At 38.8% G+C, this 17,068-nt stretch overlaps 1 protein-coding gene across 3 annotated transcripts in view; it reads right to left on the reverse strand.

Annotated features, from left to right (window-relative positions):
• The window catches only part of AKAP7 (A-kinase anchoring protein 7), a 94,637-nt gene that overhangs the window by 26,302 nt on the left and 51,267 nt on the right, over positions 1-17,068 (reverse strand). The window contains exon 8 of one of the 3 annotated variants that reach the window (XM_068412618.1): positions 1,487-1,548. The exons of the other annotated variants lie outside the window; for them this stretch is intronic. Coding sequence (XP_068268719.1) covers positions 1,493-1,548 — 56 coding nt within the window. The 3' untranslated portion in view covers positions 1,487-1,492. Of the gene's footprint in view, positions 1-1,486; positions 1,549-17,068 lie in introns of those variants that run through there. 3 annotated transcript variants of the gene reach the window in all.

The raw sequence follows: 17,068 nt of genomic DNA on the forward strand, positions 1-17,068 counted from the left end.
CCATGACCTCTAAAGGAAAAACGCTTTAAAACAGCCAACTCATTTTCTTGAGGCTATCTTCTAGATTTCTTGCACTATTGGTGCACACATTTATGTTTTAATTGATGGTATAAACTCTGATTTTATTTATGCTTAGACAGCTTCCTGAGTAACAAGAATGAAATAGAAACCAGATCAGAAAACTGGATTTTTCTAGCCTACAGCTAATGAATTGTGTGACTTTAGTTAAAACTGATTTCAGAGACAGTGTGACAGAAATTTGGCTGCATCTTCTAGAAGAAAGGTTGAAAATATTTCACTGAGCAAGAAGTCAAGAGTAAATATTTTATTGTGTAACCAAACTTAGGACAAACATCATTTTCAGCACATAATTTAACAGAAACAACATTCCAGTCAAATTTGCTAGTTTGACTCGGCGCACCAAAGGATGAGGCAATCAGAACTGCTTCCTCTTATTCAACTTAGATTCCCTCAACTAAAAGCAAAGCCAGAGAAACATACTTGATAGTCACTCCAGACACTACCAGATGGATACATGAAGTGCAGCTATTCCCTCAGTCAGCTTAAAACTACACATCCAACCAACACCCAAATGGAGAATGAACTGATGATTTCCTTCATCACCTGTCCACATTGCCACCAAGAAAATCTCCACTCTTTGTATCTGTTGCTAATGAGTATTACCATTAACGTGTATGCTATCAACAGCACAACCTTCTCATCTCTTACTCTAAATTGCACTCCCTAAAATCCCACTTGCTTTTCAGCCTTTTATCATCTCTTACTCTAAATCACACTTGCTAAAAAGGAAAATTAAAATACTTCGGCTACATTTGCATAGAGAAACGGACTGCTAGAATGCTCATAAACAAGATCAGACATAATTACTTATCTCTGTTACGAAGAAATCTTAATCTACTTAGTAGAAACGTTGCCCAATTCGCCTCCACCTATCCGCATCCTTCCTCTAAAAAGCAATCGGTTAATTTTCCGAAAGGACAGCACAGGGCCGAGGAACGCCCGCCCGCCCCCGCAGCTCTGCCCCCCGGGGCGGCACAGCCCGGCACTGCCCGCGGCGCCGCTGCCCACTTACTGTTTTTTTCCTCCCCCCTGGCGAAAGGGAAGCAGCAGAGCTGGCCCATGGCATCTACCGCTTCCTTTTCCTCTTCCTCCTTCTCCTCCTCTCTGCGCGCACCTCAAGCGAAAGCTGCAGATCAGACTGTAGCCGTGAAGAAATTGCTTATTCCGCTGTGGGAGCGAGCGGGCGCCCGGCCGTGAGCGGCAGGCCCCGCCCCGCCCCGCCCCGGCAGCCCCGGCCCCGGCCCGGGGGGGGACGGGGGTCCGGGCACCGCCACTCGCACCCTGCACCTTCCTCCCTGCCACGCAATTTGTCTTAAAGAGAATTGCCCGATCTTCCTCTTCTCGTCTTTATGTTAAAGGACATTTAAAAAAATAGGCACAAGTTGGCCGCCGTAAATAAAGCACCGGGCGTTTAAAAAGTGTGGCTGCGTGTCCTCAGCCACCACAGCTTCTCTCCACAAAAGTGTGCTGAGAAAGGGGAGAAAATGTGGTTAAGGATATATTAAGTAAATATATTAAGTATTTATACTTAATAAATGGGCTCTCCTTCTTTCCTTCAGAAGCAAAAATGAGTAAGACCAAGCAAGGAAAAAAAGCTGTTTGAGCAGCTGGAGGAGCAGCAGCCCTAGCAAGAGATGCTGAGAAACAAACTGGGATTATTCCTCTCAGTTCGGTGGGGATTTGCTACCAGCCTCGGTAGGAATAGAGCTGGTCACCTTCCCTCCAGGTTACTAGCCTGCCTTCTCAGCAGGGTACGTATCACAAGTGTAGGTGATGAAGGTCACCTGGTGGACATCATAAACTGAGGCTTTTCTAAGGTAATAAAAAACTTAATGAGATGCAACATCAGTAAAGAGTAAGTCAGTGATGAAAGATGAAAAATAATCAAAGGCAGGCCTACAGGGATTAGTACTAGTCCCAACATTACTCAGTCACAGTCATTAATTACTTGAAAGTAAATAAGTAATAAAACACTTAAGAGCGAAAGTTTGGCATACACAGCGAGACAGGATAGTAAAGGAGCACAGCCTCTATGGCTTTGGCAAACTGAGTCTATACAGCCAAAGTATGTAAATAAAACCAAATGAAAGACATATATTTTGTTTAAGTATTCCCGCGTTCACCAGAACCAAAACCGCCCAGCCTCCTACCTCCTTTGTCCTGTGGTGCATTGAATTTTTAAAGGAATTAGACAAACACTGTCGGGGTGCTCACACACTGTTAGCTATCAAAGCATTGTTGCAGGGTAAGTATATTGTAAATATCCCAGCTTTCACTGCAAAGAGCTGTCATCACAAACTGTTGTTTGTGACGACAAAGAATGTATGTCAGCTACGTGGCTGAGAACTAGCTCTTTGGTGTCCAAGGAACTCATATTGAAGACTGACCCACTGTAAGCCATTCGTAATGACAACAGTCCCTGGATGCCCTGTGTTTCTTACAAGTTGAGGTCATTCTACGATTTTTCCTTCATTGCAGGAATTAATAAAATCTCTCTCTCCTATCTGGATGTGTATTTCCGCTAGTATGTAGATACTTAATATTTTGAGACTTCTACATCTGTTGAATTAACCAGAAATTTGCCAACAAATTATTGTTGTAATGTACAGATAACACACGCACATACTCATACGCAAAGCATGATCCCACAAGCCTTCTATCATTAGGCTAATGATGAAGGAATGCAGGTATACACAGAAATTGTGGGACTATAGTCTAGAAAGTCTGAACACAATTTCCTGTCCAGGAGATCCAGGAAAACCATGGTGTTTCACTGACAAGATCATCTGTGTGCACTGGAAAAGCAGACTTTCATGGCTGCAGTCACTTTGCTTTTGAAAGTAATCTTTTTACATTCAGAATGTGAAAAAAAAATCAGAAGAAACCAAATCCATAAATACTTTCTATTAAAAGACCTAATCTTGCACACCTTCTCTGGTAATACCTGCAGTCACTGACACATTTTGAGTAGCCATTGAATATAAAAGAGAGCCTGTGATAGCAATTATTCTTAACATTTTATATTAATATGAAGGATGGATAAAGCATGCACTTTTTTTCCTTATCACACCGATAAAATAAATGATGAGGCTTAGATTACTTTTTTTGTATATTCTTGTTCATATTCTAAAGACTAATATTTACAGTTGGAAAAAGAATCCATTTACCACAACACGAGGGTATGAATTCTGCTACTATTAACCTGCACTTTTTAAGTGTTCTAGTTAGTATGACACGCTTTCCAGAAAACCAGTAATTTAATCAGTGGCAGAAATTCTCCACAAAAATGTCTAGTGCTTCATATTCAAACTACTATTTGATTCACGACATTATATGTTTGTTTTCCTACATGTACGAATCTCAGACTGGAGAATTCTATGAATATTTCATATTTCTTACAGAGATAAGTCAGCTTATCTGAGAAGAACAAGTGTAATATATTTAACATATTTGCAAGGCATTGTTTCTTATGAAAATAGAATTGTCTTTAAGGTAAGTACCATTCCAAAACTAAAATGCATTAAAATAAGGTTGCCAGGTCGTAATATTTTTAATTCTTTTCCATTACTACTCTGTTATTAGCCATAATTAAATCATTTACTGTTTTAAGAATTATTATCTTCCAGTAGCAGAAACAAAAAATCAGGATGGTATACAAGTTTTAAAAATAACTGTAACAGCTATTAAGTTCTATATTCATAGAAATTCATTTCAGCTGTGCAGTTGCCTCACTTGAGCAGATGCTGTCAGCCTAACCAAGAGCAAAAAGAAAAGAACATGACCCATATTCTACAACATAAGTGAATTAAACATGAATACTACAGGGCATATGTGAAGCGAGTCATAGAAGCACAGAGAGACTATTTCCAAGAGTGAGCAGTATCCTTCATTCTGCTCAGGATCAAAACAAGAACACAGGCAACATTTTAGGCAAGAAACTAAATATTCTCCACCAGGAAAAGTTAAAAAAAATCAGAAATGTTCAAGTAATACACCAAAAAATAACATGTATTTTTCAGTCTTATGTAGGCATAATCTCTTTCCATAATAGACAGATCACATCTACGTAGTACCTAAATAAATACAAAACTCCTGGTGCTGTCATCTTTTGACAAGCATGTTTTACAAAGCAGCATAAGAAGCACAAAGTCCTCTTGTACTTAAAACCAAGCATCCTTCTATTAAAACATGCAATAACCATAGTTCTTACTGGTTGCTTTCTAAGCAGTCCTGGCAATCCATGGATGTCAGGCTGACAATACTCTATTAAGCAGTTCTGGAATAGTCACAACCAGTGACAGACCTCTTTCATCCATCTACAAGCCATCTCTTAGCCAAAACTAACAAAGCACATAAGCACAAATCCAGATGCAGAAAAGAAACAGAGGATTCAAGGAGGACCTTGGCCTTCTAACACTGGCCAGATCAGTGTACGTGCTCTAACTTGCAAGATGAGGGTAGGGACCATGAAGTCAATTGAAACCTCCCCAGCGGCATACGTTCCATCTTAAGTATTTGGGCATATATTCCATGACAAAGGTGGGCCTGATCACATTTTCAGTGCTTTGCTATCTCAAGGCCTGTAGTTTGTTCTGTTTTGACATCTCTTGAAATTCTGGTGAGACACACAAAGTACATTTTGACAGAAGTTATAGCAGAGCGGCAAAGATTTCAGCTGTTTCAGGCACGTAAGTGTGACGGGATATAGAATCATTGCAAGTCTAGCCATACAAGGCCTAAACAGGCAAAGTAGTATCAAAAATGAACAAGCCCCAGGAGACACTGGTATGCATTTTGTTGGGAGGCAGGGAAGCTGGAGGGCACCTTGGGACTGAAGCTGAGGGGTAGAATTTTTCCACGTAAGGGATGGCAAGGTGCCATCCTTTATCAAGGGTTGTTGCCTAGATCGGCCAAGAGAGACTGGTGCAAAACCAGCAAACAGAACTACTGGCCTCCACCAAGCAGAAATTACAATTTTGAACCTTGGAAAGTGTCTCTCTTCAGAGCAGACAAAGACTAAGAGAAACTAAAAGGTATTCATTCTAAGCAGAGGCAGTTTCAGCCTTCTTAATGCTCCTGAATACTGTTCAGCTGGCCCAGAAGGAAACTAGCAAAGCTTTTTTTAGATGATGCTTGTGGTACAAATTATGTAAAAAGTGGGTGAGGAAGAAAAGCTGATCTGCATTTCAACTTAAAAGTATTTCTGCACTCAGAACTTAAGCTGTTCCCAAGCCTAGGTATATAAACATGCATACACACACACAGAAGAGTGCAGAAGACAGTGTATCCCTCTAAGTGTTGTTTTGGGAGCACCTACCAAATTAGAATTACAATCCCCACCTAGAAGAAAAACTAGGGATAAACAAATCATCTGTTGGACTTCCCAAAATGCAAACATTTTTCTGCTGTGTTTGACAGTGCAGACTGTGCTCCCATTTATTTCTGATACTTGGTTTGTAATGTAATGTGTAATTCTATCAAATTTTCAATTGTGTCCTTCTGAAAACACTTCCCATTCAATTTTTCTGGAGAAAAAGCTTAAATGATTAGACAAATTTAATTTTAAAGTATATTATTTTCTTATTCTTCAATGGCTTAAGAATATTCCTAGAAATATGTATTATAAATCAAAAAATGATACTGAGTTGGCATTTGCATTCTAAAACAGAAGAGCCTATTTTAGCTATGCTTTTTAAAACCACATTGAAATACTTCCAGGGAAATCTCACCACTAATGTGTTTTACAACACTGCCTTCTAGAGAGAGAATCTTGCTCCTATTCACTGTACGTCACTGTTTCTGTGAGTTCCGTTTGCTGAACGCACTGTACCTTTTCAGCAAAGGCTGGGACGCCAGCCACCGACACGCCTGCCTTCTATTTTAAGTGCAACCTCAGGGTGAGGCTCAACACCAAATCTGCCAACTGTCCAGACTGTTTACCCTCAGGAATGCATTCAGAGCTGTGTTTAGATTAAGCCATACAGCACCTCTGGGTGAAAACCCAAAATATATTCAAGCTCTGCAGAGTACTCACGGCATCCTTCTTTGCAGAGTGGACGTGTCAATCTGTGGTGTGTATGTCCTGAGGTATCCCATCTATTCCTGCAGTGATTTTGCCTGACTGAGGGTGAGTGTACGAGATGGACTTCACAGTGGATGCCAGCATATGAGAATGTGTCCCCCTTGACATATGAGATTTGTAGATACATCCTCAGACAATGACAACGTGAAAAGCTGGGGCAAAGTACATCTCAGGCTTCAGGGTCTTCCCAAGGTTCACCTTACAAGCCTAGGCCTCTGAGACCTATCAAGCTTTCATTTAATTCAATATTCAGCTAGTTCCTGCTGTTGTGGAAAAGAAAGATTAATGAATGTATAAAAGCAGGGGGACCAGAAACTGAAGGATACATTAGTTATTGTAGGGGAAGACCCCTCCAAAATGACAAGAAGAAATTGAATCTCTTAGCTTAATACAAATTATTAAATGCCAGGTGTGAAAAAACAGTGCAATTTAAGTCAAGGCAAAAATGTTGGTACTTATATACTTTTTCCTTCTAAAATTTCAAAGGAGAACTGAAAAGCTGAGATAATGAGGCTTGAAAAGAGTTATGTTCAGAGCCTGGCAGTCTCTCAATGATTCTGCCAAGTGGTAAGTAGCTACAGACAGCTGTCATTGTCCAATGATGGTTTACTGAGAGTTAACCTGACTGTGAGGACACCAAAAAAGTTTTAAGGAGAACATAAAAACTTTCCCTTACTTTCAACTTATTTGCTATAGTAAAACAATGATAATTTTTTTCTTATGTGTATATAAATTAAACAAGAGAAAGATGTGGCAGTGGCAAGGCTCTAATAACTATGTTCTTATATCTAAATTGGTAGACCTTAATTTCCAACAAATTATCACTAAACTGTTCGCCTTTTTTTTAAGAGGACTTCTATTTTTTGCCCAAATGTTGTTTTGAATATTTTCTTTACTTTCCTGATTACATTTAGCTTTTTTAAATGCTTCTTTTGATGAACAGGAAAACTTGGCTATCAAGAAAAAGCAGTTCGAGGTCTGTTCTTGTACTTCCTTCCCTTGTTCTCCATTCAAACATGACAGATTTTTACATTTAAAATAAAATGCAATATGAACACAGCACAGTGAGATATTTTTTGCAATGTACATATATTAACAATGACATTATGTTAAAACTTGCTTTCTGAAACACTGAGGGTTGTGCACAGCCTTTAAGAACAATTCTTTTTAAAAAAATCAAAATTATTTTTCCACTAGAGCAAGCAAATTGAATAACATTTTTAAAAAAGAAAAAAAAACCTTGAAATAAATGGTGACTACTAATACTCTTTCCCTTCAAAATTTGTCAAGAAAGTCAGTGAAACTGTCCCACAGTTTTGTGTGTCAGATCTGCTAATGCCGCTGACCCCAGTCAGTATTTTATTGCTGATGTATTGTTCTTCATTATCATTCTATACTAGAATTCTTCTGGGATTTGGAACACACATATAAATAGGCCCACTGAATGTGCTCAAAATTTAGCTGGCATAAGGCTGCACACGGAGGCCCTGATTACAGCCCCCTTTCCATTCCTGTTGCAACATTCCTCAGTATTGCAACTTTTCCCCAGTCTTCTACATTTGGAGCTCCAGAGCCCAGATTTGTTAATTTTCTGAGAATATTACAAAATTCCTTTTCTCCTGCTTGTTAAAGCTACTGGTAAGAATGCAAGTCAGGACAGAGTTGAGATTAAGGTAGTCCTTTCTACAAAACTTTCATTTATTCAAGAGGTGCTTGACAGTACAACAGCAGAAGGCTCCTTAAATACGTATTTTTACAGTCTGAAGAGAAAGTCAATGTTGAATAGACAGATGCCCTATGCTCTTTGAAGTTCTTGAAATCAGTAGTAATAGGGTATTTCTGCTGACTCTAGTGAGAAAAAAACCCCAGCGTTTGAGGTAATTTTTCAGTCTTTTGCCATATTATTGTCATGCCAGTGAGAACGTGGTATTTGGTGCTGTGCAAATAAATACTTAGCATTAAAGAACAGAAATGAAGGGACCAATGCTAGTTACTGTGCATTACAGCTATGTTTTTAAGATTGTATCAAAGGCTTTTCATGATTCATGGGAGGAAAAAAGGAAAGTAGAGTAAAGTCAGCAAAGGAATCCATGTAAAACTTTTTTTTAAAAAACACAATTAGTAAAGTCTTGATGTTGTCAGCTGATAGCACTTGCTAGAGTGCTGCACCTTAATATGGTTCACTGAAATCTGCCTGTGTTTTGTCATTTGCTTTAGTAAACTGTACAGCTAACCAAGGACCACACCTTAACCAATCTGTTTGTTCAGATTATAAAGAAAAAAAATATTATGAAAGAAAAGGATTAACCCCTGACTCCATTTCATTTTAAATAACACATTTCACAGAATCAACCAACCAGGTTGGAAGAGACCTCAGGGATCATCGAGTCCAACCGTTGCCCTGACACCACCCTGTCAACTAGACCATGACACTAAGTGCCATTTCCAGTCTTTTCTTAAACACATCCAGAGATGGTGACTCCACCATCTCCCTGGGCAGCCCATTCCAATGTCTAATAACCCTTTCTGTAAAGAAATTCTTCCTAATGTCCAACCTGAACCTCCCCTGGCGAAGCCTGAAGATGTGTCCTCTTGTCCTATCACTAGTTGCCCGCAAGAAGAGGCCGACTCCCACTTCACTACAACCTCCCTTCAGGTAGTTGTAGACTGCAATAAGGTCACCTCGGAGCCTCCTCTTCTCCAGGCTAAACAACCCCAGCTCCCTCAGCCGTTCCTCGTAGGTCAGACCCTCCAGACCCGCTTGGTTGCCCTCCTCTGGACTCACTCCAACAGCTCAACATCTTTCTTGAAGTGTGGGGCCCAGAACTGGACACAGTATTTAAGGTGCGGCCTCACTGAGTACAGACGGACGATCACTTCCCTAGACCGGCTGGCTACACTATTCCTAATAGAGGCCAGGATGCCATTGGCCTTCTTGGCCACCTGGGCACACTGCTGGCTCATGTTTAGCTGGCTGTCAATCAGCACCCCCAGGTCTCTTTCCACCAGGCTGCTTTCTAACCACTCTTCCCCCAGCCTGTAGCGCTGCATGGGGTTGTTGTGGCCAAAGTGTAAGACTCGGCACTTGTTCTTGTTGAACCTCATGCCGTTGGTCTCGGCCCATCTATCTAACCTGTCCAGATCCCTCTGTAGGGCCTTCCTACCCTCCAGCAGATGGACACTGCCACCCAGCTTGGCGTCATCTGTAAATTTGCTGAGGGTGCACTCAATCCCTACATCTAGATCATCTATAAAGATATTGACCAGCAAATTTCTCCTCTAGCTTTCCAGAAAAGGAATCTCTAGATTTGAACATATCCTTAAATACGTCCTTTTCTTTCACAGCCAACAGTCCTTCGAAAAGATCAGCCAGAGTGGGAAGAAGGTCTGTGAATGGCGCAGGAAGAGAGAAGGATGCTCTGACCTGTGACCAGGTTCAGTACAGAGAATCCTCAATTTTAAGTACTTGACTGGCACACACACATGAAGCACGCATCAAGTCAGACTGGTGACCAAGACTGATGCCCAGAGGAATTCTAGCTTCCTCCACGCTAATGAGAGGAGAAAGCAGCTTCATCTTCCAAGCAGTTAATTCTCCACAATTGCCAGGGCTTTGACCACTGGCAGCAAGCAAACCATCCTTGTTCCATATCTGCACCACGCACCTGCCAGACTCCATAGGAGCATCATCTTTTCAGCCTACCTAAACTCATTCATCTAAGCAAAGGGCCAGGTGGGCTAACAGCCCACGCTACAGCAGAGGTCAGGCTGGACTATGGAACCATCTCTGGCTTTATACTTTATGCAGGTTTGACAGCTATTTTTCAGAAATTCAGCAGTCTCCACCTTGAATTTCAAACAGAAATCAAGTATGGACCCTTTGTTTGAATTTTTTTATCTGATTCATGTGTAGCACCATGGCTTTCATCTGAGATGCACAATGTAATTTAAAGCAATATGTACAGCTTAAGCCCATATCTACACCAGTTAAAACTGATATACGGAGTACAATCTTTTGCAGATAGCAAATGTGCTGAACTGTTAAGGTCTACTCTGAGTATACTGGTTAAAACAAACTTATTTCAGGAACAACTTTGCTCTCAGTCCTTCCTAAAAAGACAGAAATGGGGCAATGCAAAATATTTCAGGATCTAGCCCACGTATCCTAGAATATCGTAAACATTTAGTCTAGCTATGACTTATTGACTGTAATTTTAAAAAGCTGTTCCTTTCCTTTTACAATTTTTTCTTGCTGTTTTAATTTGAACTATGAAAAGGAAGGGAAAAACAGCATGGAATTTGAAATGTTCATTCTCACAAACAGGCACAAAAAATGCATTCATTATTAATATATCTTTGCAGCAAGTGTACTGAATAATCTGCATTTAACACTTGCAGGTGACCCTTTAGCATATGGTCTACCAACACAGCACAAACACCTTGCCGAAGGATTGCTAGTTGGATAACTGTTGGTTTAATTTTAACTAATAGGTATTACACTGCCACGGCTGCCTGTGTGTGAATCTATCAGATTCATCATCATGAAGAGAAGTGCCAGATAGTTTCTACTAAAAGATCAGGACAGGCAGTAACACTGACTCATTTCTTACAGTATTCTGCTCCAAGGTTTTCATGAGACCAAAGCAGAAAACTCACTCTAAATAGAAAGGAAAGAACTGGGAATGCCAGCCAGCTTTTTCTTTCTCAGATGACTGTGAACTAAACTCCTTTTGGTTAGTCATACACAGATTCTTGTTATTCCCTTCATACATTCTTCTCAGAAAAACCTAAGTAACTCAAAAATTACGTCTTCCCCCAATGTTACCAGAAACTTCTGCTGGAACGCAGCCATTCCTTTGCTACAGATCAACAGCCTCCTAATTTTAATATTGATTTAAACAAATGGTTCTGCCAATTTTCCAATGGCCTCCAATTGCAGATGAGATAAAATATTAGAGTTAATTAAAATAATGTAAACCTAATTATACTACTTACCCAAGAGACTCAAACATTAACAGAATATACTTACAGATTTAAAATTAAAATACATGCATTTTCAAATAAACTCAAAACAATAAGCTATTTTGTATGTCATTATGTATAAGAGTATAGACAACATTTAATCTGAATGTTATGTATACCTGGAAAAAGTAAAAAGTAAAGTAAGAACAAGTGAGGCAAAGCTTGTGCATTATGATTTTCTATCACATCTCTATAAAAAGATGTAGAAGTGGTATCTATTTAATATAAAGTTGGTAACACTGAAAGTGCATAATCTCAAAGTCTGTGGAGTCAAAAGTGAGCTAACAGCTAGGAGTAATTTACTGGAAGGTTCTCAAAAAAAAGCCATCTACCACTACACATAGAAGACTTGATTGTATCTTCATCTAGAAACATGCTTATTGTCTTTCAATCTCAGTTTTTAAGATTTATAACTATGAGGGAAGTGTGTTCTGGAATTTTAGTTTCATATATAAACACCTATTCTATTTATACAAAAATTATATCATTTTGAGAAAAATACATTCAGTCTTAAAAAGGAATTAAAGAATTGGGAGCTTTGGCTGAGATGCCTATACTAACCGACAACGACATAAGTAATTGAGTGGTCATTCCTACATATTTCTTTACTCCAAGGACATAGTGATATTTATAAAGGTCAAAAAAAAAAAAAGGGGAATGTGATTCTGCATTTGCTGTCAGAACAAGGAGAGGATACAATATCTACTAAGCAAAATAACAAATTCTTTCTCCTTTCCTCAATGTATTGAAAAATACTTCTTCACAAAATGTACTCATGTATAAACAGGCTTTAAAAGAAGTAAAATGGTTTCCTTTGTTTGCTCTGGATTCTATTTATTTCCATAAAACTTCTGTGTACTGTACAAACTACAACAGTGTTTCCCTCCTAGAGAAGGGAAAGAGACATTTGTTTTCATCCTTAGCAATGATAAATATGTTTTGGAGATAGCAGAAATCACTGGTTACTCCTTCAGTATCTGCCCTGATTTTTATATTGCTGTTTTATACTAATTGATAAAATAGGATTTATTTATTTTAATTACAATGTTAAACATGAACTTTCAATTTAAGTGCTAACGAAGCTTTTACGTAAAACTGCAAAAGACAGCATAACTTGAAAAATAAGCTCACATACAAAAGATAGTAACAACATGCAACAATCAAAAAAGATGCTCCCTTAAATGGACATTCATAAACATGTCTGTAGGTATAAGACTCTCCAAAATGTTTCCAAAGAAAAGGAACATGTCAATGAATCATGTGCTTACAATACATGAAAAAAAGAACATCTGGGCTGTACTCAGTCCAAAGCCTATCATGGGGAACCTACTGTGCAACTGGTAGGAAGCAGCTTTGATATATGTCAAGGTACCATACAAGTCCCATAATCAAAGGCTGTCCAAAACCATACATATTCAGTGCTTTTCTGGTGTGCTTTTTCTTAACCTCCTCCATGGGAACACCACCCACTTCTGTGGCTAAATTGATTAAAAGGTTTCCAGCAAGAAAAAAGCTGCTTAAAAGGAACGTTTTGCATTACCTCACAGTAAATACCAGGAGTTATGCTATGTAGACATGCGTGCATGTGCATATACACAAACATGCAAACACACACACAGAGACATATATATATGTATGTATCAACCCTATATACTGATAGTCTCTAATGAATACTAAAAAAAGACAAGCACCAAACAGAGCATTTAGACAGAAGTGATCTGTCTGCATCCAAAAACTGAATAAAAAACCACATACTCTACTTTCCTAAATCAGCCACAAGATTAACAGTCCAATGGGCATTTTAACATTGTGCCTGTGCCCTCCATAAAACTAGATATTCCAAGAAACAGTAACAGGATTATGGAGTCTGACTTGGGGCAGGGTGGGTTCATTCTTTGGCCCTATGAGATCTGAATTCTTTGCTACTCTGGAGAAGCTCCTTGAAGAACATAGGTGCGTTGTTCAGCTTCCATGCTAAGCTGCCAGCTGTGGCTTTTCCAGCCTTCAGGGGCTTGAATTCCCCCAAGCTGGGAGAAGAAAAAAGCCCAGATGTCCAATCTGAGTGGGAATTGTAACAAAACTATATATGTAGTAAGTATTTCCTCCTTAAAATAAAAAAGCAAAACCTGATTTAAGTACCCATGTATCATCAGGAGAGGATACAGGGCTTTGGATCCCAGTAGGGTGAGATACCTAACTCAAAAATCAAAGAAAGACAGAGAGATGTTGACACAGTTCGTTCTTGGGTGTTTCCCACTGGCTTGTTCAATGCAGCACTCCATTCAGCCTGCAATCTCGTGACTCTGAGAAACTGAACTCTGCACACAATTGGAAATGGAGGCATCTCATTCTGGGGCCAAATTCCTACAAAAGATATCCACCTAAAACCTTTCTTTGACTTGTAATTTTTGTTATTGCACAAAGACATATAACAGACCCCTCCTTCAATACAAAACAGCAGGACTTGTCAACATAATACCCCTATCAAACGCACTTTTCAGTCAGGTAGATAACATACATTCAGTCCATGTGTTATATTTCATGGTGCAAAAGACTGTGGACCAGGACTGTGGACCAAAATCTGTTTGGAAAGCAGCCTGTAAGAGAGGGTCTGTAGAGAGAATTCCTACTATAATTGCATGAAGAGCATGAAGTTATTAATATAATCACACTGATGGACATTTGAATTTGCACAAATGTAAATTTACATTGAAAAAATGTATGAATGTAACAGAATACAACCCCTTACAGATTCTTCCATTAAATTAAATAAACCAATAAAGACAAAAGTGTTCAAACAAAAAAGCAATAGTCAGAATAGCTACCACTACAAAAGACAAACTTTATGCAGCTGACTAATTCCATGTGTTTGACCATTGCAACTCCTCTAGAGTCTAGACAAAAGTGATGCTAAGTAGAAGCTCAAAAATATTCAAATACTCAAAAATATTTTGTACTTGACTATTGCACTCTGCTGTATAATTCTTACCTTTAAATCTACCCTACTACAGAGCAGTACTCCCAGAATAATGTTCTTTTCCTTAGAATTTCATTATGTAAGCCTCACCACCCCTGGCCCTGTACCACTGAAGTCCCAAACTGAGAAAGAAGTGAAGAAAAGGACTGAAAGTGATTGGAGAGTTTAATTATTGAAAGGGCAAACAATCATAAAGAACTCAATTTTTAAAACCTCCTAGCCCTTATTCCTCATAAGCAACCTGAATAATTACAGCATCATGGTGAAAATTGGTAGTATAAGCCAAAAAAGGCCCCATGATACAGAGAAGCAGTAAAAATACAGATGATTCTTTATCAGGAAATTACTTACAATAGTTTAAAAATAACTAAGGCATTAGGATTTACACATCTGTATTTCAAAGGTTTATTATTAAGTTTACTTTTGTCCAGGTTTCGTCGGGATAAAATCTATAGAATCACTTTTCCGTTACATTTTGTTTCAGTTTGTGGCCAGCTGTGGTATGGTGATCAAGGCCCTTAGCAGTGAAAGCCAGGGCAGCTGACCCAGGCTGGCCCACGTGTGTATTCTGTAACATTAACGTCACGTTCACTATAAATGGGAAAGCTTCCTAGGGATGGGGGGCTCTTTGTTCTGCTTTCTTCTCCCTTCTTTCATTCTCCTTTCTTCTCAACAGTTGTGACCCCCTAGAGCAACTTGCCACCACTCTGTGGGCTAAGTATAACTTTGTGTCTTTTGTATTAGTATTGATATTGGTTTTCTTATTTTATTAAATCTGTTCAAATTTCAACCCATGAGTCTCCCTCCTTTTCCCTATTCCTTTTCTTGGTTGGGGAGGGGACATTGGATGATAGAACAACTGCTTATTGTTTAGCCCTGGGTGCGGGCTAAACAAAACCAACTTTGAAATATGTGTTTGTTATGCCTATGTAGAAAGAATTTTAAACTCCATTTGGAAAAACAGTATGCCTTTATGTGTTTTGTGTTCTTCAAAATTAAGAAAAGCTATCCCAAATAATATAAATAACCACTAAGTACAATCAAAGCAATACAGGTAAAGAATGATGAAGAAAGATAAACCAGATATTTGTATATTTCTGAAAAGAAAAAATATATGAGAAGCTCTGACTAGATAACTGCAAGACAATTGGAAGATGTAAATAACTGAGGTAACAGCTGATCTGGATTATGGATGGTAACTGAGATATTTGGAGATTTGCATCTCTGCATCTTGGGTAATACATCAGGAAAGGAATTTACAATGTATGGAAAATGGAATTCACCAATAATAAAGATCACAAAGAATTCAACATATGCTTCTAAAAGAGTACATCCATAAGTACGTATATTTGCCAGGTAAAACAATGATTGCTTTCACTTGCTTCCATGTGTTTATATGGTCATATCCTGACAACCATGTAATTTTCTTTTGCTCTTTAATTTTATATTAACTCTTCCTAGTATATTTTTTCACCAAAGAATGGTTATATATGTCTTGACAAAAAAAAAATCTATAAAGAAGCAAAGGTTCCATCCTGAAAATTATATCTTCACATCAATCCAATGCAACTGCAGTACAGTATTAAAAATAACATTTCTGATATTAAAGATACCCTAACAAGTCTCATCTTCTGCCAAAGGTTGTATAACATCCTAATCAAGTGATGCAAATTTTTAACATCCAATGTGTTCTGTGCTTGCAACACAATAGGTAGGAATGGGGAAGGAAGACTATAGGGCTTGCCTGCATTTGAAAGATAAGATAGATTAACACTGGATGGGAATTTTAAAGTACTAAGAGCTGTTTCTGAATAATTCCATGTGTGAACACTCTTATTTCAGAAAAGAGTGCTTTGTTCCTGTTCAGCTTGACCCACTTTCCAAATGTATTTAATTAGGAACAGTTTTATGTGTAAGAAAGCCTTTTGTTTGTTCTCTTAACTAAAGCAATAAAGTTCAGTATCTAAGGTTTCTGATTCAAAGTAACAAGCATTTTAAAAAAAGAAACAAGCTATGGAAACAGTGTATTAAAATACAATTGTGGCATTTTCACTGTTTCCTTAAATGAGTGATTTCAAAGGTAAAAGGTTTTTAAAACAGTCTTCAGTCAGCAATTACTTTCTGCTGTAATCTGTAGGCTGTGGATGGTTACTCAGAATTTTTTAAGACAAATCTGTTCTTTGCAAAACATGAAGTTATAGCAGAGCGTTTTAAAAGTATATGCCAAAGGGTCAACTGTGTGTCTCAGCACTTCAGGAATCAAGCTATTTACCTGAAGTAAAACCATGCAGTCCAGAGAGGACAAGAGGAGGTCACTTTTCCTGTACTCATAGCTCAGTCAAATCCAGGTGAACAGAGTCTGTGGGGCCAACTCAGGCTGTCAAGCTCAGCACTGTGCCAACCGCATACCCCCAGGTATCTACTCGGAATGGCAGCAATGTGAATCCACACAGACTCAGAAAATACAGTGTAGGCAGGTTTAGAAACTTAAAAATTGGAAGCCTAACTTCAGGTGTCTATAAGTACATCTAATAAGTATGTATGCATGGTTGACCTAGGCCTGGTACCACAGCTTTGGCTATGTAAGTCTCCTGACCTACCGATGCTTGTGTAGAAATCAGTACATTCTTAAACACTACACCATCAGCCTAGAGACGGCAGCCAACACTTGAGAAGTAGGAAGAACAGCTTCATTAAACCCTCCCTGGAAGTGTTTAAGTCCAGGTTGCATGAGGCTTTGAGCAATCTGGTCTAGAGGAAAGGTGTCCCTGCCTGCAGCAGGGGGGTTGGAACTAGATGATCTTTAAGGTCCCTTCCAACCCAAACCATTCTATGACTCTATGATTAAGCATTATCATCTCCACTTGATCCCAAGCGTTCCTTGTCTGTGGCACAGCACAAGCAAG

Source organism: Nyctibius grandis, chromosome 1, assembly GCF_013368605.1.
Source record: "Nyctibius grandis isolate bNycGra1 chromosome 1, bNycGra1.pri, whole genome shotgun sequence".
NCBI classification, from domain to species: domain Eukaryota; kingdom Metazoa; phylum Chordata; class Aves; order Nyctibiiformes; family Nyctibiidae; genus Nyctibius; species Nyctibius grandis.